Consider the following 25,333-nt stretch of genomic DNA (forward strand, 5'->3'; position numbering starts at 1 on the left):
TGCATCCAGTTAGCCCAAGAACAAGCTACAGTGAAGCCTTTGATCATGCATCTTTTTCTCTACATCCACTTCACGGTGGGATTTATGATCAACGTGAATATGTCTTCCTAACATAGTCTCTTCCCTCCTGCTAGTATTTTTTTTAAAAAAAAAATTAAAAAGGAAAGAGATATACATGTTGGGAGACTTAATTTAAAAAGTCAGAGCTTTGTCATTTTGAAACAAAAGATTAATGACTTTAGGAGTTAAATTGGATTCCAAAATCTGACATGCATCCATCACATTTTGCAAGCATTCTGTGCATTCTGACTTGGCCTTGCACTGGCAAGTCCACACTTAACTGCAAACAAACAAACCAAGTGTCCACCATTCAAAGCATGCAAAGGAGAGAATTAGTAGTTTAATCATCACAAGGTGTGCATAAGCCACCTAGGAGTCTGATTTGGGGGGAGGGAGTGGTGGGATCAGAGACAAAACAACGGTCATTTTTGACAACTTTGAAGGAAACTGCCAGTTCCTTACAAGTGTCAGACTGCTGTGTCAGGAAGCACAAATCACTGCAAAGTCTTTGAAGCTGGTTTAACTGTCACAGAGTCATCTGAGCAAGACATGCTACATGAACTGGAATCTGTGATTCAGTCATTTTAGTTTCCATTCAGCACCAGCACCCAAACCTTGTTTAATAGTAACTGGAGTTATGCACACAGCCACTGAAGGGGGACCTATAGCTAAAATGGGTTGAAGATTAGTTGTCTGTAGCTGCGTAGTAGAAGTGCTAGAAGAGCCAGGCATGTTTTCAAATGCCACTACACCAGATCCATGAAGGAGAAGTCCATTCACAGTTATTCAGTGACATCTAAGGGAACCATCTCCGATAAACCTGCAACACAGGTCAACGCATGCACTTCTGAATTCTAATATTAATATTAAACTGGGGAATTCCCAGTTTAATTGCAATGATTACAATGTCTATGTTTTCCAGGATAGTGTTTATATCCCCTGAACACTTGGTCACTTTCATTGCCATTGGTCTTGAGCTTGCCAAGAAAGACTCTAACTAGGCAAGAGTATATATTTCAAATACCCCCTCTTTCGGTGATTTCTGTGCTTTGTCTAATCGGGAAGTCAAGGAAGCTGCCAATGTCAGTTTTGCGTCAAAGGGCATTACACTGGGTCTTCCTTTGCATTAGCTCACTGAGCACCTCTATTAAGCAGATGAGTGATCAGAACAGAAGGTAGCAGGGGAAAGAAAGAGACAGAAAAAGAGAGGATGAGCCGTGCAGCTTTGGATTAGTTCAGTGCGAAGCAATTCCCGTGGTACCTAGAGTTTCCTGAGCAGCATCCACAAAGTGACTTTCTGCACGGATTGCTTTTACTGAAAATGAGGGGAAAGTAGAAAAATTAGACCAGATGGCTCATGCCAAACAGGAAACTTTGATCAACCATAGAAAGGAATTGGGAAGGCCACATTCATTATGCAAAGTATGGATCTGGGATGGGTTTTTTTCCTACCTAATGCAAAGTGCAATCAAAATATGGTTCATTTACAGCTTTGCAATTAAAAATAGTACTACAAATAACCCCTTCTGCATTTCAAATGGGAACATTATTTTTTCAGACAACATGTCTGATGGTGCATGGAGCCGTTCAAAATATTTCATGTTTATACTCTTGCTAATTTGAAAGTTTTGTTTGCAATTTTTCCCCTTCAAATATTAATCATTACCAGCATTTTCCATGCTTGCTAGAAACGGGTATATTCTAACTTTCAACACAGCGTTGGGAGGTGGGAAGGGAGACAGTTCCCCATTTAATTTAATTTCTATATTCAGTATTTACTCTCAAGTTATTTTGAATTTCGCAGTTTTCCCCACTCCCAAATATTAATTCTTGGCATTTTCTAATGTTTTCTAATCTACTCACTCAATCAGTAAGCAGAACTGTTTAAGGAAGGGAGACACTTCCCCACTGAATTCAATCTAACAATATATTCCATTGAGTTATCTTGACATTTTTATTTGTCCCTTATTAATTATTGGCATTTGCTGCATTTTGAAAATATTGGCATCTTTTCTTTAGCAACAGGTGTTTAAAAGCATATGAAAGGCACACAGCCTAAAATTTATGTATTTCACAAAGCCAAGGTGGGAAGCTCCCACGTCCTGTAGAATGTGCTATAATTCGAATTATTACATGTGCTCCACACAACACAGGGCAAAACGAGGCATTATAAGAGACATAGAGCTGCCACCTTTCCATCTGTCTTTGCTCTCTCTTTCTGGTAATGTCTAGTACAAACAACGTGTGATGTAAAATCATTGTGCTTTACATCTCCCCACACCCCCACACATCCTTGGCTGGTGGATGTCAGGGAGACTCAAAGCACAATGATGTCACTTAAGTTGTTATTTGTATTAGATACTTCCTGAAAGAGACTCTGTGTTTCTAATGACATCTAGTTTGGCCCAAAGACCACCGTTCTTATTTCAAATGTGCTGTTCTAATAGGTCACAGGGTATAGTTTTAGAGCCACCGTAAAAATCTCTCAGCCACATTTAAAATGCAGAAGGGGAATAAGAAGCCCTGCTTGGCTTGCGAGGGAGGGATAATTTGAACTTGGCAGTCTAAAGGCAGCTGAAGGGATGTGCCGAATTCCTTCTGCTTTGCAACCTCCACTGTAAGTTCAAATGGAATCCACCCTCTTTTTCTCAAGGATACCCTACTGTTTTCATAGCAAGCCAGAAATCTTATTTCTGTGAAGAAATTCTCATTTCTGGTGTGAGAACATACCAATGTCAAATAAAATAGCTTGTGGTGCCAGCCCTGCTCCTGCTATACTGGGCCAATGGGTCAGACTATCTAACATGCACAGACACCATGAATCTCCTGCAGACACTGCAATTATATGTCAAATGTTTTAAACTGTTCAACTGCTAAGGACCAAAGGGTCCTTCTACAGACCAGTGGAGGGGCTGCTTTGGTGGGCTGGCATCTTTACCATCAGCCAGCCCCCAAGTCCATCTACAGCTCCTTCTGCCCCCACTTTCTGGAGGGAAGAGCCCAGAAACTAGACTATGGAACCACCTGGCGGGGACTAGAAGACTCAGTACATACATACTCCCACATGTACCTATTGAAATGATACCTTTGCGTGTTGTTTGAATTGTAAGCCAGTTTGGGACCCAATATCAACTGAAACACAGGGTATATGTATGTATAAATAAATCAAATTACTCCTGTCTACACTTTACAGCTATCATGGGGAAAATGGGCCCCTGCAGATGTCATTGCACTACAACTCTCATCATCTACTGATCATGTTGACTGGGACTGCTGGGAGCTGGAACCCAACAACATCTGGAGGGCCACAGGTTCCCTACCCCTGCTTTGCTGCATCTTCATATAACATGAAAGTGATGCACTCCCAAGGGGTCAGGCATGTTGGTATATTAAAGACACATGCTGTAAAGCATGATGACCTGGGCAGAACTTTTTACATGCTCCTGGAGCGAGGAACTCCCTGCACACATAATCAGGCCAGCCTTCCCCAACCTGGCGCTCTCCAGTTGTGTCAGAGTACAGACTACAGCTCCCGTAATCCCCAGAGAGCTTAGCTGCTGGGGATTATGGGAGTTGTAGTCCAACAGACCTGAAGAGCGCCAAGTTGGGGAAGGCTGAACTAGGGTTAAGAAGCAAGGCATGCCGACATCTGTCTTATATCAACTGGAATATGAAGATCAGCAAAGATATGTCTGTAGTTTACTTTCGGACAGCTAAGACATACAATGAGAGTGGGCATGGCGTAATGAGGGCCAGTGTGCTCTCATGGATAGAGTGCCAGACTTGGACTGGAGAACCCGGAGTTCCAATTCCTACTCAGCCATGAAGCTCACTAGGTCTCGTTGGGCCAATTTCTTTCGGTCCAACCTACGTTTACAGGATTGTTGTGAGGGAAACAGAGGGAAGACAGGAGGAGGGGCAAGCTGAACATCTTGGTGGGAGGGTGGGATAAATACGCAATAAGTAAATACGATAAATAAAAGACAAAAACAACCAGGCTGGAAAAGGATAGAAGTCAGGGAACAGCTCTACCTTCTCTAGAAACTGCTTCAGACACACAAACACATCCGCCCATGAATGGCCAGTCTGGCACATTGACAACAATGGTTAAGATACCATGTTTGTTTTTCAAATGGGGCTGGGGGGGGGGGGGACCAGTAACATTTCTCCCAACGGGCTTTCCATAGGGCTGCAATGTTTAGTCAATCAATCATTTAGATTAATCGATTTTAAAAAGATTCCCTAAAAAGCTGTCCCCTATTAATCAGGCAGCTGATTGTTTTTAAGCACCATCACCATTCCAAAATGAGGGATCCAACATTTTTCCCTTTCTTGTTCCCAGCAATCCTGGAGGCAGTTCCAGGTCCAACCTTGTATCCATCACATGACCCGCAGAGCCTAATTTGAATGTCTGCAGACCTCTCCTCCCCCACTTCATCTTGGGACTTTGCATGTGCAGACATTATGACTTTACCATCAAGTCAGGGTTTAACCCTCCCCATTCCCCCCGCCAAAACTGCTTTTCGTAACATCTTGCCTGATTAAGAGATCTGGAGAGCTCAAAAGCTTGCACATTTCTGTGATCTTTTGGTTGGTCTAATAAAGGTATTACACTAATATGGCTTTTGGAGTTCATCTCAGAAGAGGCATTCTATCCTGTTTAAAAGTAGGGTGGGGCGTCTTTTCAGAGTTGATCCCCGCTGCAATAACACCTGTGTTGCATCTAAAACGAAGGGTGTTTTATTCTTTATTGTTTTTGTCATATGCAAATTTATACAGATTTAAGAGATCAATCAACTAAAACTCATATGATTAAGCAAGCTAAGATTCCATTAAGTGTGTGACAGCCCTAATTTCCTATGATTGCCCTAGCTAAGTCATACCGCTTAGGTGATTCAGCTGCATCTTCAAGTCAGGACAAAGAGTGTCAAATAACAGTGTACAAGCATGTTCCTGCTCAACCTGAAAATGAACTGGGCCCCACTGAGCAGCTCCCTGAAACATCAAAAGCCCTCAAGGAAGGTTTGATGTTGGGTGGGTCACTTGAAGGGGCCAGATACTATTTACACTGGCGGGCCAGGAGGGCTCTTCCACTTCTGGCCAGACAGCATAAACCAAAGCAATGGAGTGTGCTGGATATTGAGAGATGGAGACTCTGTCCCTCCTAATCCAGAGCACCCCATTTCTATCCTGGCTATGCCAAGGGAAGCGTGTGGCATGCTGGCAAAGGAGAGCCAGAGCCAGTGTGCAGTATTTCTATGCTGGCCGTAGAAGAGAAGCCTCTGGTAGGGCTGTACGGATTACTTACCCCATTCTGCTGGGGCCGTCCGCCGGGGGGAGGAGGCAATCTGTCCCTCCCCCCACCCCGGAATCCTCCCCGGCCAGCTCCGCTCCACGGGGAGCCTGCAGAGCTGCCGGCCGGGGCCGCCCGCAGCTGGACTTCTGTCCACTGCTGGGCTGTGGCCACAAATGGGGGCCGCCGTAGCAGCCACCATTTGCATCCCTGTGGTAGCCATGATAGGCTAAGTATATATTTACGTAGACTATCACGGCTACCGCAGGGATGCAAATGGCATCCCTGTGTTAGCCATGATAGGCTACATAAATACTTACGTAGCCTATCATGGCTAAAGTAGAATGGAAATGGCGGCTGCAGACTGGAGCAGCCATTCACGGGGCAGCGGACGGCCGACAAAGGTAGGCTCCATCCCGGGGGGATTCCACGGGGTGGCTGGGGGGATAGTTCTGACTGAAACGGATTCTAAAGAATCCGGCCTCACTGGAGTCCGTGGTGGAATTTTCTAACATCCCTAGCCTCTGCTCTCTTTGGTCTGTTGTTCCCATTTCTAAAACTCTTGACCAAGCATTTCTCAGGCCAGAAGGTTGTCCTAAGAGAGGCAACCACCTCGTCTGATAAGGGAACATCCACAGGGAACCTACATTAGAACGTAAGAACAGCCATGTTGGATTGTATGCCTCTACGTGAAGAAGTATTTCCTTTTATCTGTCCTGAATCTCCCACCATTCAGCTTCATTGGATGACCCCAGGCTCTAGTATTATGAGAGAGGGGGAGAGAGAGAAAAACTCTCTAGCCCAGCAGGATCCATGCCTTCTAAGGCTTTCTTTCTCAGCTGTAGAGGTTATCCTACTGGAGACAGCCTCCATGCCTTGGGAGGGCTCTCGTCTACTGCTCAGCACTGAAGAAAGGCACCCTCCCCTCTGCGCCGAGCAGCAGAGGAATGAAGTGGAAGTAAGTACGAGCCAAATGGAGGCTTGGGGCGCTTTGCCCATCTCAACTGGACCCACACCTTAAAATGAAAATACCACCACACTGGTAGTCTAAAAAAAAAAAAATGTTCTACTGTGTTTTTGCGGCCAGAGCTCAGAGTTTCTAGAAGACAGCCACAGGCAGGGCTCTGCCGCACTTGCCTTAACGGACTGGCTGCTTCTGACTGAGGGATGGCTACTTTCTGCAAGCACCAGTGGAAGCTGGCAGCGCTGATGTCAGTGGGGCAGAATCCACTCCGGGTTTCAGTCAGAACTAGTCAGAACTCTAAAGGAGCTACCCAAGGTGCGTCAGAACCAGTCAGAACTCCAAAGGAGCTACCCAAGATGCAAAGCACCTTGGATAACTCCTTCAGAGTTCTGACTGATTCTGCCTGAAACCTGCAGTAGATTCGCCACCCCACTGACTTCAGAACCACCAGCCTCCACTGACAAGCACCATCCCTCCTTTGCACAGTAATGACTTCCAAAATATGAAGAGGCCCTTAGAAGTTGATGTATTTAAAAGACAGTCAGTGTACTGTAGTGGTTCAAGTGCCAGACTAATAGAGTGGCTGGGTGACCAGCCAGATGGGCGATTAATAAATTTAATTAATAAATAAATAAATACTGAAGAGACACAGGTTCAAATCTCCACTTGGTCATGAAGCTCACGGGGTGATCTTGAAGGCATGAAGCCTGCTGGGTGGCCACTGTCTCTCAGCCTGACCCACCTCACAGAGTATATGTCAGGATAAAAGGGGGAGGAATCATGTATACCACCTTGACTTCCTTGGAGGAAAGCCCATATATAAATTTAATAAATAAAGCTGGCACCTCTTTTGTCCTGTGGCTGGGATGTACGCAACCTGTTGCAAGCAGTTCCTTGAAACTGTTGAATCATTTGCAAGTGTCAGACAGCTACGTCATAAGGCCAGACTAGACATTATGTGGGCCACATGACTGCCACCAACCAACATTGCACTCACATTTTCCCAGTAATTTCTAGTAAAATAAATGTCACATCATTGTGTTCAGAGTCCCTCTCCCCTGCCCCCACAAGCAGCAGCCAGGGAATCAAAATGGTGGCAGGAAAACCCTGAGCACAATGACATTGTGCATTTATTTTACTAAATATTACTGGGGAGACACAAGTTAATAGAAGCCTGCCCTCCCCTATGACATCTAATCTGGTCCACAGATGTTTCTGAAACTAATATCTCCTAGCAGTTCTACAAACACAATTATTAGCTGAAGAGGTTCTAAACACAGATCCATAACCAACTGGTAAGCCAGTTTTGGTTGTGGTCAAAAATCATAGCTCTTTTCCTAAGCCAAAACTAAAAGAAAAACCTCTAACCAGAGTTAACAGCTAAGTATTTAGGATTATGGTCTGCAACAATACCATATAATACGGAAATACACAGTTCCTACACGACTAACCTTTTGAGGGCCATTCAAAGCTTTACAGCAGGGGTGAAGAACCTTTTTATGTTGAGCCACATTCCCTCAAGAGAAATGTCTTGGGAGCAGAACTGGTAGTGGGCCACCCATTTTTTTTCTGCCATCTTTTCTTTCTTTCTCTCTTTCTCTCTCTCTCTCCATCTTATATGTATATATTTGCTGTCTGCTTCCCTCTTGCCCCCCTTATCTCTTTCTCCTCTTCTCTCTCTTTTTTCCTTATGTTTCTCTTTCTCCTCTTCTGTCTTCCTCCTCTTATCTTTCCACACCCCCATCTATCTCTTTCTCCCCTTCTCTCCCCCCCTGCTTTTTTCCTCTTCTCTCTCCATTTCCCAAGGTGGAGGAGAGAAAGCTGCAGGCCAGATCTAAAAGCACCACAGACAATATCCAGCCAAAATGCCAGCAGTTCCCAACCCCTGTTTGACAGGATAAAGAAATGGAGGATAAAAAATGGGAACAATGTTACATCCCTCCGAAGTAAAAAAATGGATGGAAGGCCTGAAAGTGTCTAGCCCAACACAACCAAGTATTAAAGTTCCTGCCTCCTCTGTTGGCTTTATTAGATATATAACAGACTTTGCACTTCAGCATGCCAGTTGCTATTGAGTACCAAGCTGGCTCAATACAACAGCATACTCTGCACCTTTCTTGCCTTAAAATCAGATCTGAGAACTTTATAAATAATCTATGGACTTCAGGAATTCTGCAAATGACAATATTTGGGAGCTAGATGCACATGGGAGCCCAAAAAAATATACGCATTTGCAGGATCTAACACTCACAGAACTCATAAATCATTAGTTGCACTGCACAGTGTCACAGCAACTTAAGCATTATTCTATAAGCCTGGCATGTAGAAAACACCCTTATCCAGCTCCCTACTATGGACACAATTGCACCAACTTTGCATGGCCCATAGTCCAAAAGGCTGATAGCAGGAAGGCAATCCACAGCTGTGCTTTCTCCACATGCCGTCCATGCTACGGAAGTGGCTGGCATCAGTTATAGTTGCCAGCAAAGCTGCACCGGTGGATGCTCACGTGCTAGACTTGGCTGAAGCTGTCAGAACAACAGTCTCATGCCTGATCTGCAGCACTATGATGAGCACCAACTTACCGTATTGGAAGTGTATGAGTTTTCAGTGTGTTCAGGAAATGTACATTTTGAAATTAAGATTTTCATAGCTTTTTAATAGGGTGTGCTAGCCAGTTGACCCCTTGGAAACAGAACTGATATGCCTTTTGCTCTCTGCCTCACAGTGAGGATCTACTTACTGTAAAACAATGATGTGTGATAAATGTTGGTGGGTACATGAATATCCTTTCTTTCATTGCTATTGGGACCAAAAGAAAGGCAGAAATACAGGTGAGGGAAGAAGGGAATGCGAAGAATGACCACCACCTCTTTATCACTCTAAACCCTCAATTTGGGAAATGCAAGTTGAAAAGGGCAACGTAACACTGCATCAGCCCCTTCCACTTTCCATGTGGAGATATGCCAGCACTTCCCAAGGGCATTTACAACCCAGGTTTTTCTATCCATTTTATTTATTTTATTTATTTATTTATTTCATTTCTATACCGCCCAATAGCCGAAGCTCTCTGAGTGTACATATGCCACATCTCAACCTTGGTTTTGATGCTGCCGCAGCCCCCGCTCCAGAGACTCCACTCAGCTAAATGGCACACTGCCATTGGAAAGAAGGAAAACATGATCGAAGGACCACCATTACGGGTATGTACAAGGCATGCGGACATAGGTCTCACAGCACGGGACGAGCAAGTTGAAGGTTTACAATGTTTATTTGAATGGCTCTCAGCTCCTTGTCGCCACGAGCATCACACGCATGACACACGGGAACACAAACTTAGAGAGAGAGACGTGAGAATGCATGAGAATGGACTCTCTGAAAACATACAGACCTTGGAGATGGCTCAGGTTGCTGCTCTTTCCTTAAACAAAAGCAAAAGTACATTAGCAATGGAGTCAGATGAGAAAGGGGTTCTACATATACAGTTAAAGACAACAAGGACAGGGCCAGGCAGAACACAGTGACAAGGCAGGAGTCTGAAAGCTATATAGAGGAAATCTAATAGGTGCCCAAAGGTGCCCACATAAGACAAAGCCTAGGTAAAGCAAGAGCACTTTTCAGAATCATCTTCTTCAAACCATGGAGCTTAATCAATGCAGCTATTTGTTTATTTATATGATTTGTACCCTGTCTTTTTACCAAGAAAATGGCACTCAAGGCAGCTTACAATCATAGATAAAACTTAATTAAAACAACAATAAACCAAATACATTAAAACACAATTAAAACCACAAGAATAACAGAATAACAAGGCAATGGTAAACCACCCCGCTATAGTCTGCCATGAAAATGCCAGCGCAAGCAGCGTCCCTCTAGGAGTCAGCAATGACTCGGTGCTTGCACAGGAGGAACCTTTCCTTTCCTTTCCTTTCCTTCCCCTCCCGCAATAGTTGGCCAGCCCTGATTTAGAATCATACAATTGTTGGATCACTTGAGACACAGGTACTGCTAGGATGATATGTATCTATCATTATAAATGGATGTTACACAGTCAGCCTGATCTAGGGTTTCTCTGTGCATGCAGAGGCTCCCGTGTGTGTTCAAACGTCTTGTGTGCATAAGGGCTTCTTTATTTACTGAAGTGTCAGGGACAGGTCTGTGCATGCATCAGTACTGAATAGTGGGCTGCCCCCGCTGTTTCAGTGCCTGGGGAAGCCCATGCTCATCACAAGCTGTGTGCACAACAGAGTGTATGCAAAGTTTTGAACCAAGACGATATCCCATTACTGCTTACACAAAAGAGTCATCCTCCCTTCCTGCATCCCATGTTTGAAACAACATGAAGGGACAAATTCCCTGTTACTGTCATACAGGTATGGAACTTAAATCTCAGGTAGAAAACAGCTCCCCTTAAATCTTGTCTGAATTTATGTGTAGTTCATTTGCAGTTGAGGAACTTCTCTCTCCCAACCAAGCCATGTGGAAGAGAAGGAAAATCCATCACTTTATTAACCAGACTAGCTGAAAAATGTAGTAGTTTAAACATGTTAAAGGCTAACTAATCTGCATTAATCGGTCCTTTGAAAAGAAATTAAGAATACTCAATGTCATAGTGACTTCTAATGTGAGTTCTGTTCCCACCCCCACTGTCCCCAAAAGAATTTGAAATTTCTTGGAAGGAAATGCTTAAGAAACCCTTGGTGGGGGAGAGGGAGGAAGGGAGGGAGAACAAGTGATATATGAGACAAAATGCCCCAAAACAGCCTGTATAGAAAAGGAAATATTTTACAACTTAGGGGAGGCAAGAGAAACGAACTTCAAACTCAAGCTGAACAAACAATGTATTATACTGAATGAAATTACCCAATGCATGTCACCAATGTATCTTCTTCAAAGGCAATTGTTCCATCTCCTATTTCAGCCAAGAGGTCTGTCAGGAATACCTCTCAAGAAATACTGAGAGAACTGCCAAACTATACAGTCCTTGAAGACAACCCATTATTCAATTCAATAAATTGTCAATTTGGCACCCAGTGACATTTGTTTTCTTTTCTTACGTTCTTCGTTTGGGGTTCTTACCCTCATCTCCTCTGTTTATTTTGCTTGTCAAGCAGCCTCTCCTAGCAATATTACTAACCTGAAAGTTAATCCAGATTTGCTCTTCAGGTTCCTCAGGAGTTCCAGCTGGTTCAAAGGAGGAATGAGTCTAAATTGGAGGGAGGAGAAACGAGAGGGGAGAAAGTCATATTCAGGAAGAGAGAAACAGAGGGCGGCAAGGCATAGCAACTTCCCATCCTGAAAACCACTTCCCTCCCCTGCAATTCTCCCAGTTCAATAGCTTGCAAATACAGAAAGAGAGGAACAGCTTTTAATAGCAGAGGCAATTTCTAGAAGCACCCTAAAAACAGGGGTGAGGAGGCAAAAATAGCAGGAGGGTTGTGTCTCTATTCTTTCGACTTTAATTCCTGCAGAGAGAAAGATCACTGCAAGTGCTTTTTAATACTGAACACAGCAGTCACCGATGTGTCACACTGCTGCTGCCTGGAGGTCAAGTCTACCAGCAAAGCTTTCCCACCATACCCTCAGTTTTTATAGCATTCTTTTTACACTATGGTTGGCTTAAAGGCCTGTCTGGCCTCTGGAAGCTCCTTTCACCTCATTTAAAGTGCTGGTTTTGACCTTTAAAGCCTTAAACAGTTTGGGACCAAATTACTTGAAAGACCACCTTCACCCATATCAGCCTGCCCACACTTTAGGAACAGCAACAAAGGCCTTTCTCACTTGCCCACCTTTGAGGGTAGTTAGATGAGCAAGTTCATGAGAGAAGGCCTTTTCCTCAGTGGCCCGACACCTCTAGAATCGGTCGCTATCTAGAGTCTGTCAGGCCCCAACATTGTAGACTTTTAGGAAGGCCCTGAAAACTTACTTGTTTATTCTGGCCTTCCCCTGACCGTGTATGTTGTTGTTTTTGTTTAGACGGTTGTTTTATGAAATTGTATTGGTCTATTTTATTGTTCTAAGCCATCTTGGGCGGGCTCCTGCCCTGAAAGGTGGTCCAGATTTTTAAAAAAATAAATAAATAAATCTCTTTCTTGAGGTCAAGGCTGATAGCAAAGCTCCAGCAATCAAAGGAAGATCTTTAGCATAAAGAGCATGCTGTAAAAACCAAAAATACTGCTGGGGAATTTGGAAGGGTGTCATAACCGGTTTACCCGGTGAAAGACCTAGTGTGATTTAGTGGTTTGGAATAGATGGACTGAAGTGTTGAGGTGGGAACCCACAAAAATTCCTCAAAGTTTCTCACACTCATATGAGATCCGACTTCTAAAGTCAGACTGGGGTTCCATTCTTTTAAGGGCTCAATATCAGCTGCAGTTCTCCCCCATCACCGCAACGCTATGATGGAAGTTGGCTGCTGTCTTCTTCAGGGTTCTTAACAAAAGGAACAAAAGCCCTGCCCTGGAAATGGAAATGGAAATGGAAAAAGAAATGGAAATGCTGGGCTCTACAGGCCTTGTCTAGTGGTGGTTGCTAAGCAACGTTGCCTGAGGACTTCCCCCTCATTCGAGGCCACATGGTATCTGCATGACCGCTCCATTTCCACAGTGGTTGCTAGGCTATAGAAGAACTAATGTCCTTTCTCCCTCTTCTGCGCATTGCCAATAAAATATATCCTGGGCTACATTCCGGGCAAGATGAGTTGAAGAAAACCAAAATAAGACAAAGTTGGTAGAGATCAGTCTAGTGTCAGTTCATCTGCATACATTTCGTTCCAAAGAGAAGGGACATTTGGGGATTTTTGAACTGGCTGGGAAGTGTGAAGAGAGCCATTGAACAGTTTGCCAGCTGAGACGGCCTGGTTGAAAAATGAGAGCAATGGTTTTGAGGTGAATTCCTGGGGGACGTAACACCTGATACTTGCTGCACAAGGAGAAATACACCAGTCCATTTGGGATTTGTTTACTGCCTCTACCAAATGCTGGCAAAAGGGATACACATATGCAGGATTTATTTCAGTATACATGATTTTAGAGCTGAAATTAATGGGGGGGGGCAGATTCACAAACAAAGCTCTCCTAGCAAGAACTCACATTCAACATTCCCAATAACTGATGTATTTGGCAGAAAATACAAAGTTAAAGCATCAAATATGCCAAGTTGAACATTATTACTTTAAAATTCACCAACAAGACTTCAGAATTAATTCTAATGCATCGCTCAGAGAGAAATGGGGGAAGTGAGAACTAGAGAAACTGTCGAAGAATTCTCTATGGTTAATCTAGCCCAGTTGGTTTTGTTGTGTGGTTGAACTCTGTGATATTATAATATTCTCTCTCTTTCTAGAAGAGGTATCATCTTGTTTGCAAGGAACATGCTTCACTAAAAGAGTTAGGCACACGGATTCATACAGTCTCCAGAATACAGTGCATGCAGCCCAACACAAGCAAATATTAGAATTCCTGCCTCCTCTGTTGGCTTTATTATGCGCATTACTCATGGAGTTTTCATTAAGTAGGACAATCTGCTTTTCTTGCTATAGCATGTAGAATAAAATACTACAGTTGCTCACTGCTCATAGCAAAGGGAACACAGGTGACCAATTACTGGGAAGCACACACATTATCAAGGCGAGGTCAGTATGGTTGGATCATGCCTCAAAGCAATCAGCTACAATACACAAAAACACAAAACGGGCTATACAAAACAATATACACTCCCACAAATGCACACGTGCACACACCACAAAGGGTTAATTGTATTTGTTATATAAAGCAATTATAAGAGCATAAGGGTGAGAATGATGGGACAGGGAAGTGAGGGGAAATAGCAACTTGGGGAAATGGATTAGGGAGAGGAAAGGTCAAGTGAAGGGATAGATGATAGAGCTGGATGCCACTATCCTGAAGAATGTTTGTCTATGATTAACAAGGAAGCTACCTCGTACTTTGTATTCTATATTCTGTGGGACTAACACAGCTACCTACCCATTTTACAGTAAGAAAAAGAGAGGATCAGGATTGCTCTTTCCAGATGCAATTAGCTAAAATGCACAAATATCTCCTTAAATCTTCCTTAGTATTTTTCCAGCGAATCCTGGCTTCCAGTGCGCTTTCTATACATACTCAAAAACTGCTTGAGGAAGTAAAACTACCAATCCTCTCTGAATCCATTTGAAGGAATATATAACAGTGCATTATTCTTCAACTGTTGAGTCATAATTTACAGTTGGTTCATCATGACCTTACCTAAGGTGGGGTTGTACCAGTGGGGCCACTAACATCTTTTGGAGAGAGATGGAGAAAGAATGAAGGCAAATGTAACATTCTGAAATGAGGAAAAGCCAGCTGGGGACAATGCCTCATGGTTAGTGCCCGAGATGTCAGCAACTCACTTTCCCTTGTCCCCTGTCCTGGAGCAGTTTTACCATTTAAAAAACATTATGTGGTTTGTTTATTTATTTAGAAGGAGAAGGACAGACATCTAGGCCACTGAAAAAGGAAACATGGACAACCTACCTGATTCACGACAGCCCATATGACAACTGATCCAGCATTCACCTAGCTGAATGTAAATCTGTTATGCTCTTTGCAAATCCAGGTTCACATTGTGAGTGAATAGCCCACTGTATCTTACATCTTACAGATCTTACATCTGTCTTCATCCAAACAGAAAAGGGGATGGGGGGAGAAGGTGAACAGAAAAGGTGAGGGTGAGTATGAGAGAGGTGAGAAAAGGGGACAGACACACAGACACACAGACAGAGTTACTAGCTCTATTCAGGAGTTTGCCTGCTTGCATGTATGGCAAAAGTGTGTAGGGAGATATGGGCATGCATGTAAGCCCTGCCTGGCTTCCGGTTAGACATTTATGTGTTGAACGCAAAGGTCTGTATAGGGGTCTATAAGCTTGTTCAGCTGAACTTGTTTATAGAGATACTGTGATTGCGAATCCTGTCTTATCAGGGTTTCCGATCACAGAGCCACTCTAACTGCATTCAGAGCCCTATATGAACCTTCACACTCAACACGCAAAGTTCTAACCAGAAGCCAGGCATGCAGGGACACAACAGGAAGGACTTATGTGCACACCCACATCCCCCTACATGCTTTTGTCCTACGTATGAGCAGGCGAATGCCTGAATAGGGTTACTGTCCCATGTTGCAAGGTGGCTCCAAGGATGGAAAGACTGGACACCAATTTATATAAGCTGGTGGTAGAGGAGTATACATGATTTTGTTTGTCATAGGACCCTTAATCAGACAACATATATTTCCATATTATGCAATTTCCATTTTCAGGTAGTCTGAGGAAGAACTGTGTGAAACTCAAAGTTTGCATACTTCCTCTATACAAACCTAGATTGGCCACTAGAAGATATATTTTTTATATCTCCTATTTTGGAGGGCAAAACAAAACCACTATCTACTGAACAATTTAAAATACTTTGATAAGAGCCATAAGATGTTTTCAGTTACAGGGCTCTGTCAGAAAGATAGGAAGTGAGATAATAGTTGCATGTAAAAATTCTCATGCTTAAACATAACAGTCTCACAGTTCCAGCTAACACATTTTCTAAGCTCTGTTTCTCCTTTTCTGTAGCAGGTTCATGCCACATAACATGTCTCCCAGTTTGGCATATTTGGCTCACCTTTAGAATTTCAACAACAGGCACATGCATCTCAACGCTTAATTTATACATGGGAGCTGAACTAGTATCTATAAAATCTGTTTTAGAAGTTTGAATCTAGTGCCACTATGCTGTTTTATGTACATTTTCCCAAATATATGCATCAATTGTGCGCATTTCAATGGAGGACTGATTCCCCCCTCTGCATTTGCAGATTGACTAGAGAAAAGAGTACCTTAATCATACCCAGAATGCTTTTCCCTCACAGCTGAGTAAATTGCACCCAATCTCCATATAACTGAAAATAAGGACCAGATATTCTACACCAGAAGGTATGGCTTCTGAACCCTGGCATTTCTCAGTTTACAAATTGAACACTGGATGCACGATGACTTCCATGTCTTTTGTAAGCACGTAAATACTTTGTTAGAATAGCTGGGTTGGTCTTTTTTCGCTTTTTTTTCTTTTTTCGCTCCAAAAGAAAACAAGACTAATCCCTTGCAAGTCTTTATACGTTTCCAAGGCTGCATTGAACCCTACGATGAGGACATGAATTTCTGATGGCAGCCACACAGCTTCAGGACTAGGTATGGGGGCCAGTTTTAATGTAACTTTGTTAGAGACTAAGGGTGCAATCCTATGCATGTTTAGACAGGAAAAAATCTTACAACTCCCAGCATTCCCCAGCCAGCATGGCTGGTTGGGGAATGCTGGAAGTTGGAGGACTTTTTCTTTCTAAATATGCATAAGATTGCACCCTAGGGAACACAGTGGTAGAGCACCTGTCCCACCTATGATATTCCCCACCCCTCTCCCACATGTTGGAGAGTGGCTGCCAGTCAGATTAGGCAATACTGAGCTAGATGGATTAATGGTCTGAGTCGATACAAGGCAGTTGCATATGTTCAGTGGCTACACAGAGGAGAGAAAGAGACAATGTGGAGATTGTGATGGAGGGGAGAAAGGTCAGTAGGAAAGGGAATACATAGAAGAGAGAAGGAATCAGCAGGGATACTGTACAAAAGCCATCAATTGACAAAAATGTAAAACACATTTAAAAGGACTGCCCAGTTTTAAATAATTTGGTTGTTCCTGTAAACAGTAAGATGTGTTTGTTTATTCATATGTGGGCAAAGGGAGGAAGCCACAGGCCAAGCTTAAGGTGAAGACCCAGTGCCGTACTAGGTTTTAGGGAAAGCTGGTTACTATTGGTAGCTGCATTATTTCAGGATGCTTAAAATATTTGCTAGATTCAGCCCTCTATACTCACCAGTTTTCTTCTTAATTTGAAAGAACCATTTCTTAACTTCTTTGTCACCCTTTTGCTATGCAAAACAAGATCTGACATGTTTGCAGAGAAAGTGGATGGAATTACATAATGCAATTATCAGCACTAAGTTTTTGGGTCTAGCCATATGGCTTTGTTACTGTATTATGTAGAGAGTCTCCCCTTTGTGTCTCCCCCCCCCAAAAAAAAAAACCACTTAGCAGGTTAGCAGGTTTCATTCCCAAAGAAAAAACAAGGAGCAGCAACACGACACACAAATTTCAATTTACATGCACTTCATACCTGGAAGCACCATAGGTTTGCGTTTGCGAGCTTTTGGTTTCGAGTGTTTTCAAAAAGAAAAGGAAAACATAGGTTATGAAAAAGGGGGGTAAATGAAAAGGGGAAGACAAAAAAAATGAAAAGGAAGGCAGGGGAAAAGAAACAGAATGAAGAAAATTAGCATATAAGCTAAGTATATTCGATTGAGCACATAAATTCTGAAAAAGACTCAGCAGGCAGCTATCAATCGGCCTTAGAGGCCTACATCTGGGAGAACAGCAAGATATAATGGTTTAAAATTAATGAATCGATCAGTATTGAGTAGTATTAATTTTTCCTCTAAAAACTGGTCTCTGGCCTATGACTGGATAGCCATACTTTGGGGTCAACTCATAACTAAGAACATCATGGTTATGACCTGCATCAATCACTGAAAAGCAAAGGAGGTACTAAAACTACGATGAAGCAATATCCCTGAGCATATGAGGAGCTTTAGAGCACAAGCATAGCCACATGGGCAGGGGAGTTAAACCCTTCTCTTGCCTGAACTTTTCCCTTCAAAAATACTTTTTCTTAGCCAACATAGTCCATGGTCCACTGGCCAATTTCCAGTAGGGATAAGCAGGTTTCCAGCATTCCATTCCTTCGTTCTTCCACCAATTCATTATGGCCCACTCCAGCTAGCTTTTACTATGGAGAATTTCTAAAATTTATTCTGGAGCTGGTATGTCTGCAATTTGCTGCAGTTCTCAGTTTGTGTCTTCCCAGTGCCACCCACCCCACCGCTTACAAGTTACTAATGTGCACCATCAGATATGTGAATTAATTAAACCAGTGCAAAAATGAATCTTGATATGACTGCAGAAGCTCATCACAATTCCTTCTTGTACTGTGATTTTAATCAATGTGCATGTGTGGTGGTGCATATAAGTAACCTGTTTTTTAAAAAGCCACAAACTGAAAACCTTGGAAAATTTTGCCTGGATGGCAGTCTGAACAGAGTCTCAAAATCGAAAACAGAAGAACGACAGGTGGGTGGTTAAGGCACTAATGCCATTCTGGAAACAAGGTCAGATATTTGGAACCCTGAAATTGAGGCAAACATTTGGATAGGAATAATGTTGTGAGCATCTCTCATTTTCAGTGGACTAGCTAGTATCTGCTGGTTGCTGGAATACTTGCAATGAACAACAGACTAATCCTGCAAGACACTTACATTCTTAAGTAAGAAAGCACACTCAGGATCACTTAATGCAGATTAGTTATTCCTTAATTGTTGAGAGATCTTGAATATATACCCATCAGAAACCTGAAGCTAAACATTTAAGGGAGGAGTTGAACAAATATGTGAAACCCAGCTCTCTGCAGTGCCTCCCACTATCTACAAGCTCTACATGAGGATTTTCCCATCCACCTACTACTTACTTGGGCATCTGATTCCCTTAAGATGCTAATAGACATGATGTTGTCATGATCCAACTAGGGGTGTGCTAAATCCCTATAATGTGTGTGCGTGTGTGTGCACGTGCATGAGTGCGTGTGCGGGGAGGGGGGGAGAACAGCATGGGCATGGGAGAGGGGAGAGCTGAACCTTCCCCCCACCTGTGCTTTGTACCCACCCCCCGCGCCCAAGAAAAATTATTCAGCCATGTTCATCCAAGCAGGATTTATTTCCAGTCACCCTACCTGGAAAAATATCTCTAACAAAAAGCAGTTTCAGAATGAAAGGAGAAGCACTGAGGTTCCCTATCATCACTGAACTTTAAAGCACCATTTGAAGGGATTCAGCAGCAATCCAGTCCTAATACATGGGTCAAATGCTGCTATCACATCCAAGTTTGGTCTTCAGGCTTCCAAACCTTTGAGTCTCCCATCTCCCCAACCACCTTACACCATTCCGCCTTTCTGCATGGATTTCCAGCATCTCCCCCTCCTGCCTCATACCCTCCTCTCCCCATGGCCTACAGGGCCATCTCAAGGTATTTTGGTGACCCAGGCAGGGTAGAATTTTAGCACACCCACAATACTACCACTATTAGTTCCTGAACAGCATGGAATGGGCTCATGGGGCATCCAAACACTCTGAGGTCCTCATTGGCTGCACACCCTCCAAACTTAGTGAGCCAATTGGTTCAGCTTGCTGCCTCACACACTCGGGAAAATATCGTGATTTAAAATGGCATACAGCTGCAGGCTGGACAGTGCAACACTTTCCTTGACTGTGTGCTAAGCTTTGCCTGGTCACTATTGCTGCTGACTGCTTGGGGATCACTTGGTGCCCTGGATCTCCTGGCACCTTAGGTGACTACCTACTTTGCCTCCCCCTAGAAACAGCCTTGACTGCATACAAGCCCTGGGATCGTGTGTGAGGCCTTTTCCCCCAACATCAAAGCTTGCCTTCACCACCTTCCCAGTAGCTTTTGAAGGGGAAGCTTCTCCAGCAGGGCAGTATTCAGTTTTTAACCATTCATTTTATGAATGCCTGAGAACACAGACAGTCACCTCAATATGATGGTCAACATTCACTTGGCCGTATTGGGAACGGTGGAAATGCTAGGCCTTCACAAAATTCATCCAGGATTGTTGGATTGTCAGCATTCCCCTGTGAATGCTGACATTCACTGACAGTCACGGCAACATATGCATGAGAAGACAGAGTTAGGAAAGCACAGCAAGACCTTCTAGTCCAAATTCCCACTACAAGGTGAGTCCCACACAGTTTAGACTGCAGTATTGCAAGCAGATTGCACACTGTGCATTCACGCAGAACAAGACAGAACAAAGTATGCCATGGTAGAGTCCCTGCAGAGCAAAGAGCTCCAGAGAGCTCCAGTGAATGAGCCAGCCAACATGCTTTATTATTGTTGTTGTTATTATTATTATTATTATTATTATTATTATTATTATATTTATAACCTGCCTATATACAAAATACTCTCCAGTATAATCTTTTGTGATTCCAAATACAATGATCAGTGAAGGCCCTGAGAATAAGCAAGATCCATCCAGTTAGGGTAGCGTATATGCATATTCTGATATACGAAGCCAATCTTTGATTCCTCAAAGGCATGCCCTTCCCCTTGGTCACCACTGTCAGGGAATATTCACCATGATAGGTAATTGTTTTCCCTGGAGGGAAGGAAATAACTGTTAATCAGTTTGAATAGCCAAGATTTGGCCTAAGTAGTTGTGAAGAGCTGGAGAAATCCCCAGTTGGCTGGCTCAGTTCCAATCTGGCTTTTAAGATTCAAAAGACCCAGCAATTGGCTACCATCTTTTGGTGGTGCTGGTGTTTTTTAAAGCTCCGTCCCTCTTTGCAGGCTCCCAATCCTACAGATTTTTTTTTTTAACATGATTGTGCTGCCATAGCAACAGACTCTACCTGAGGCAGCACCGATGAACAGGCTGTGTGACGGAGATGAGAACTCCAACATCCCAGGCATTTTGCCTCACCCCCAACATATCATCACAGCACAGAATAGCGTGCAAATGTGCGTGTGCATATGGACACAGGTCAGATTCAAGCCAAGAAGCCCCTCCCCGAAACACAATACAATAATGCCACTGTAGCCTTGTTTACCTGCCAGTTTTCATGCTGCCATTTTTTGCACTAAACATGCAGACAATATGAAGGTGAACATGATGGAGCATTATACATCAAGAAGATGTGCAAGTCCTTTTTCACAGCACTTACCAGCTGTTGCATGACAACAAACTATGCATTGTTAACACACACTCAAAAGCTATACCAATACCAGTTAGGGATGCACAAGCATCCCCATGTTCGACCTGGAAAGGCTGAGCTTTTACCCAATTCAGTTGCTCGCATAAGGCTCGAAGGCACTTGCAGAGCCCGCTATTTGCAACGTTTCTGGGACTGGTCATCCTAGTCACACCCCTGGTGGGAGAAGACACTCTGTCAGGATTCTGGGAGCACCCACTGCTGCTGCCTGACTCCTTCCCATGTCCCAACATAAGTTACTAGGCCTTCAGAAAGGGGGAGGTGGTAGCACTTACAGGAACAAGGCAAGCAGGGTCCTGAGCATATGTGCAAGCTTCCCTATTCAAATGCTCATAAAAACCCTAACATCAGTTTTCTACCTGGGTTGAGGAAAAGACAGCAGCGACCAAAGTGTACTGCCTACCTTAGAGCCAGGTTGCAGGCCTGTGCCCTCTTTGACTCACTTTTAGCTTTGCTGTTTTAAATCTGTATTTTAAATTCCTGCACTGCTGCTAGGTTTTATTGTGGTTGTATTGTTATATTGTGGTTTTAATGTTCTATATATTTTATATTGTTTTATTGTGTGCCATTTGGTTTTAATTTTTGTGAACCACCCAGAGAGCTTTGGCTATTGGGCTGTATAGAAATGAAATGAAATGAAATGAAATGAATAAATAAATAAATAAATAAATAAAATTTGTCTGTCTGAATTGCAGGAAGCCTTAAAGTGACACTCCAACCCTGTGAGGAAACTAGAGATGTGAAGGCCCAGAAAAAAGATGGGGAAAATTCAGGGGAAAACTCTCTTTTCTTCCGTTTTTCCCCCCCAAGGACCATTTTTGTTTTTTTTCTGAAAAATTGGAAAAATTGAACAGCTTTGGGTTATGAAATATTTTCTTCTAGAATTTAAGACAAAGTATTTACATATTGTTACCCAGCCTTTAATCCCCCCAAAATCATTTCTAAAAATTATGTAATAAGAAGATTTTTATAGAAAGACTAGAGATGTAAAATGTCTGGAAATAATGAAGCCATGGGGACCAATGTTTTTTTTTTAATCCTCTCTGTAAGATTCCCAGCATAGTTATTTCTTTCATTGCTTATTAAAATTATTGACTTAAAGTATATTTTACATATAGTCATTTATGCTCAGTTTCCCAACATGTAAGTAGAATCACCATTGTGCATTCTTGACACTAAATTTCCATTCTTGACAGTTTGGGTTTTGTTCTATAGAGTCCTGTGCTTCTAATGCTGCAGCAGTCACTTAATGTAGTTCTAATCTATTCAAATTTACTAACTGAGTTTACTTTTAAACGTTCTAAAATATAATGATAATTCTATGAGCAAACTAAGTTATACATAAAATAATGTTAGGAACAGAAAGGCTGCTTTATGTTCCTAAAGCAGCCCTTCCCAACCTGGTGTCCTCTGGATGTTTTGTACTACAGTGCCCAGCATTCCTGACCATTAGCCATGTTGCCTAAGGCTGCTGGGAGCTGAAATCCTAAATACTGGAGAGCACCAGGTTGGGGAAGGTTGTCTTAAAGCAACAAAGTGACCTTAGATCTGCAAAAAGCGCTACAAAAATAAGTCTTGCTTATTTTTCAATTTTCCCCCACATTTCCATTTTTTCCAACCCCCAGAAAAACAGGTGTTTTTTTTCCATGGCCTCAAAATTTCCAGAAATTTTCTATCCCTAGGGGAAACACACACCTGTTTTTCATGCTATCCTGAGAGTTTTTCACACTTTATGCAGCCAAAATGGACATGTCTGCAAATACAAGGCTGTCCCCACTAGTCTGTTGTTCACACTACATTTTCAAATGTCCATTTGAAACATCGTAGGTGTACACTTAAAAAAAAAATCATAATGCATGAATGACCTGAAGAAAGATGACCAAACAAGGCAGAGTGAACCTTGTATCCATGTGAAGGATTAACATTTCCGGCAGAATTCAGTGGCAAGTAGCAATTAACTGCAACTTAAAACCCGAAATTGTACAAACAAAAAGGCCAATTTCAATAAATTAACTAGGAGCTAAATAAACTAGGACATACACATTGCCCAATATAAGCGTTGCATACAATTGCAGCTGTAATCTAAAAGAAAAATGCATTCAAAACAATCACAGATCTTTGTGAATATGCATTTACACGAAGACATGTCAACTTCAAACGTCCTCAGCAAGATTTAACCAAGCACTTTCTTAAAACATTCACATCCTTTTGCTCTCAGTTCTGGCTCTCACCAGAATGATCTGGCCTCTTTTAAGTTGGCATATCATATCAAATGCACATTCATAAGAAACAGAACTATTTTGCCTCAATTTTTATCACAGCTGCTTTTATTATACACATAGTTATACTGGCTTATGAAGCTCCTGTCCCCTTATTATCAGTAGTAGGGGGCTGTGATTCCGTTTAGGGTTTTGGTTAAAAGGTGTCCCCAACCAGTGTGAGCCAGTGTGGTGTAGTGGCAAGAGTGTTGGACTAGGAGCTGGGAGATCCGGGTTCTAGTCCCCACTCAGCCATGGAAGCTCACTGGGTGACTTTGGGCCAGTCACAGACTCTCAGCCCAACCCACCTCACAGGGTTGTTGTTGTGAGGATAAAATGGAGAGGAGGAGGATAATGTAAGCCGCCTTGGGTTCCTTGCAAGAGGGAAAAAAGGCAGGGTATAAATGCAATAAATAAATAATAATTAAATAACCAGTCGTGTCCGACTCTAGGATGTGGTGCTCATCTCCATTTCTAAGCTGAACAGCCAGTGCTGTCCGAAGACGCTTCCGTGGTCATGTAGCCGGCATGACTGAACACCGAGGTGCATAGAACGCTGTTACCTTTCCCGCCGAAGCGGTACCTATTTATCTACTTGCAATTTCTTGCTTTCGAACTGCTAGGTTGGCAGAAGCTGGGACTGAAGACGGGAGCTCACTCCGTCACGCGGCACTCGGGTCTCGAACTGCTGTCCTGCTGACCTTCCAGTCTGCAGTTCAGCGTCTTAACCATTAAGCCACCGCGGCCCTAATAGTAATAGTAACCCTAATAATAGGGTTTACTACCCTACTGGCAGTAACTAAAACCCTGGATGGAATCACAGCCCCTTCGGATCAGGAGTCACCAGCCGCCCCTGCTTATCATATACTTTAGATAATGCATGCAAGCCCTATTCAGCAACAGCACAAGTGATAAAAAGAATGAAAGCAGCTTACTCAAGACAGACTGGGGTCTGTCTTTGTACTCACTGAAGAGGTGAAATTGCATCTGGACTGTACCATGTCAGACTGCAAGTGGGGGCTCACATGGTCAAAATGCTTCTTCAGACAAAAAAAAGTTCCCTGTACACAGAAAATTAGAATGTCAGGGAGAAGGCTATACTAAAACCTGACATGCTAGTTTTCTATGTGGAAGGGATTACTTTATACAGAGGAATATTCAGTTACGTGACACATACCTCGCCCCCTACAGTATATAGTGCTACAGCCCAGACACTGAAAATCCTCCTGAAAATGTCAGATGTCCTAAGATGTACAGATCCTTTGGAAAGTGTTTTGGTTTTTTTCATGTAAGCTGCCCTGAGATTGTGTAAGGTGCCCTGAAAACTTTGTTAAAGAGTGGGATATAAATACTTAGGATAAAACAAAATTAGCAGGGCATCAAATGATGTTCAGGCTGTGAGTGATGTTGCTTATGTAGCCAAAATGCCACCATCCGTGAACAAAAGGGAAGTATCTGCAGGCTAGAGCAAACCCAAAGGTTTGCAGAAGTACAAAACATCTTGGGGGGGGGGGGGACTGGGAGAATCGCCCAAAACAGCCCAGTGACAATTGACCATGCTCAGTGGTCATGAAATGCAAACTGTCTGTTGGAAAGAAAATGGAGAAGGGTGGAGGAATGGAATGGTTGGAATCCTGAATAACAGCACCCCACAATGCAATAGTTGGTTACAGGTCCCAATTGTTTTATTTATTTATTTATTTATTTATTTATTTGTAAAACGCTTAGGGATTTTATTATATCTAGTGGTATAGAAATATCACAAATAAATATTACATTTATATCTTGCTTTTCTTCCAAGGAGCCCCAAGGTGATGTATATAATCCTCCTCCTCTCCA

At 42.8% G+C, this 25,333-nt stretch overlaps 1 protein-coding gene across 1 annotated transcript in view; it reads right to left on the bottom strand.

Moving 5' to 3' along the window:
• The window catches only part of KCNQ2 (potassium voltage-gated channel subfamily Q member 2), a 164,726-nt gene that overhangs the window by 39,374 nt on the left and 100,019 nt on the right, over positions 1-25,333 (bottom strand). Inside the window, exons 9-12 of the mRNA XM_084848417.1 lie at positions 17,516-17,545; positions 11,455-11,523; positions 9,709-9,738; positions 1,322-1,375 (exon numbers count right to left, since the gene is read on the bottom strand). Coding sequence (XP_084704543.1) covers positions 1,322-1,375; positions 9,709-9,738; positions 11,455-11,523; positions 17,516-17,545 — 183 coding nt within the window. The remainder of the gene's footprint in view (positions 1-1,321; positions 1,376-9,708; positions 9,739-11,454; positions 11,524-17,515; positions 17,546-25,333) is intronic.

The sequence above is a fragment of the Heloderma suspectum genome, chromosome 4 (assembly GCF_057233095.1).
Source record: "Heloderma suspectum isolate Gila_16-S chromosome 4, 16-S_ref, whole genome shotgun sequence".
NCBI lineage: Eukaryota > Metazoa > Chordata > Lepidosauria > Squamata > Helodermatidae > Heloderma > Heloderma suspectum.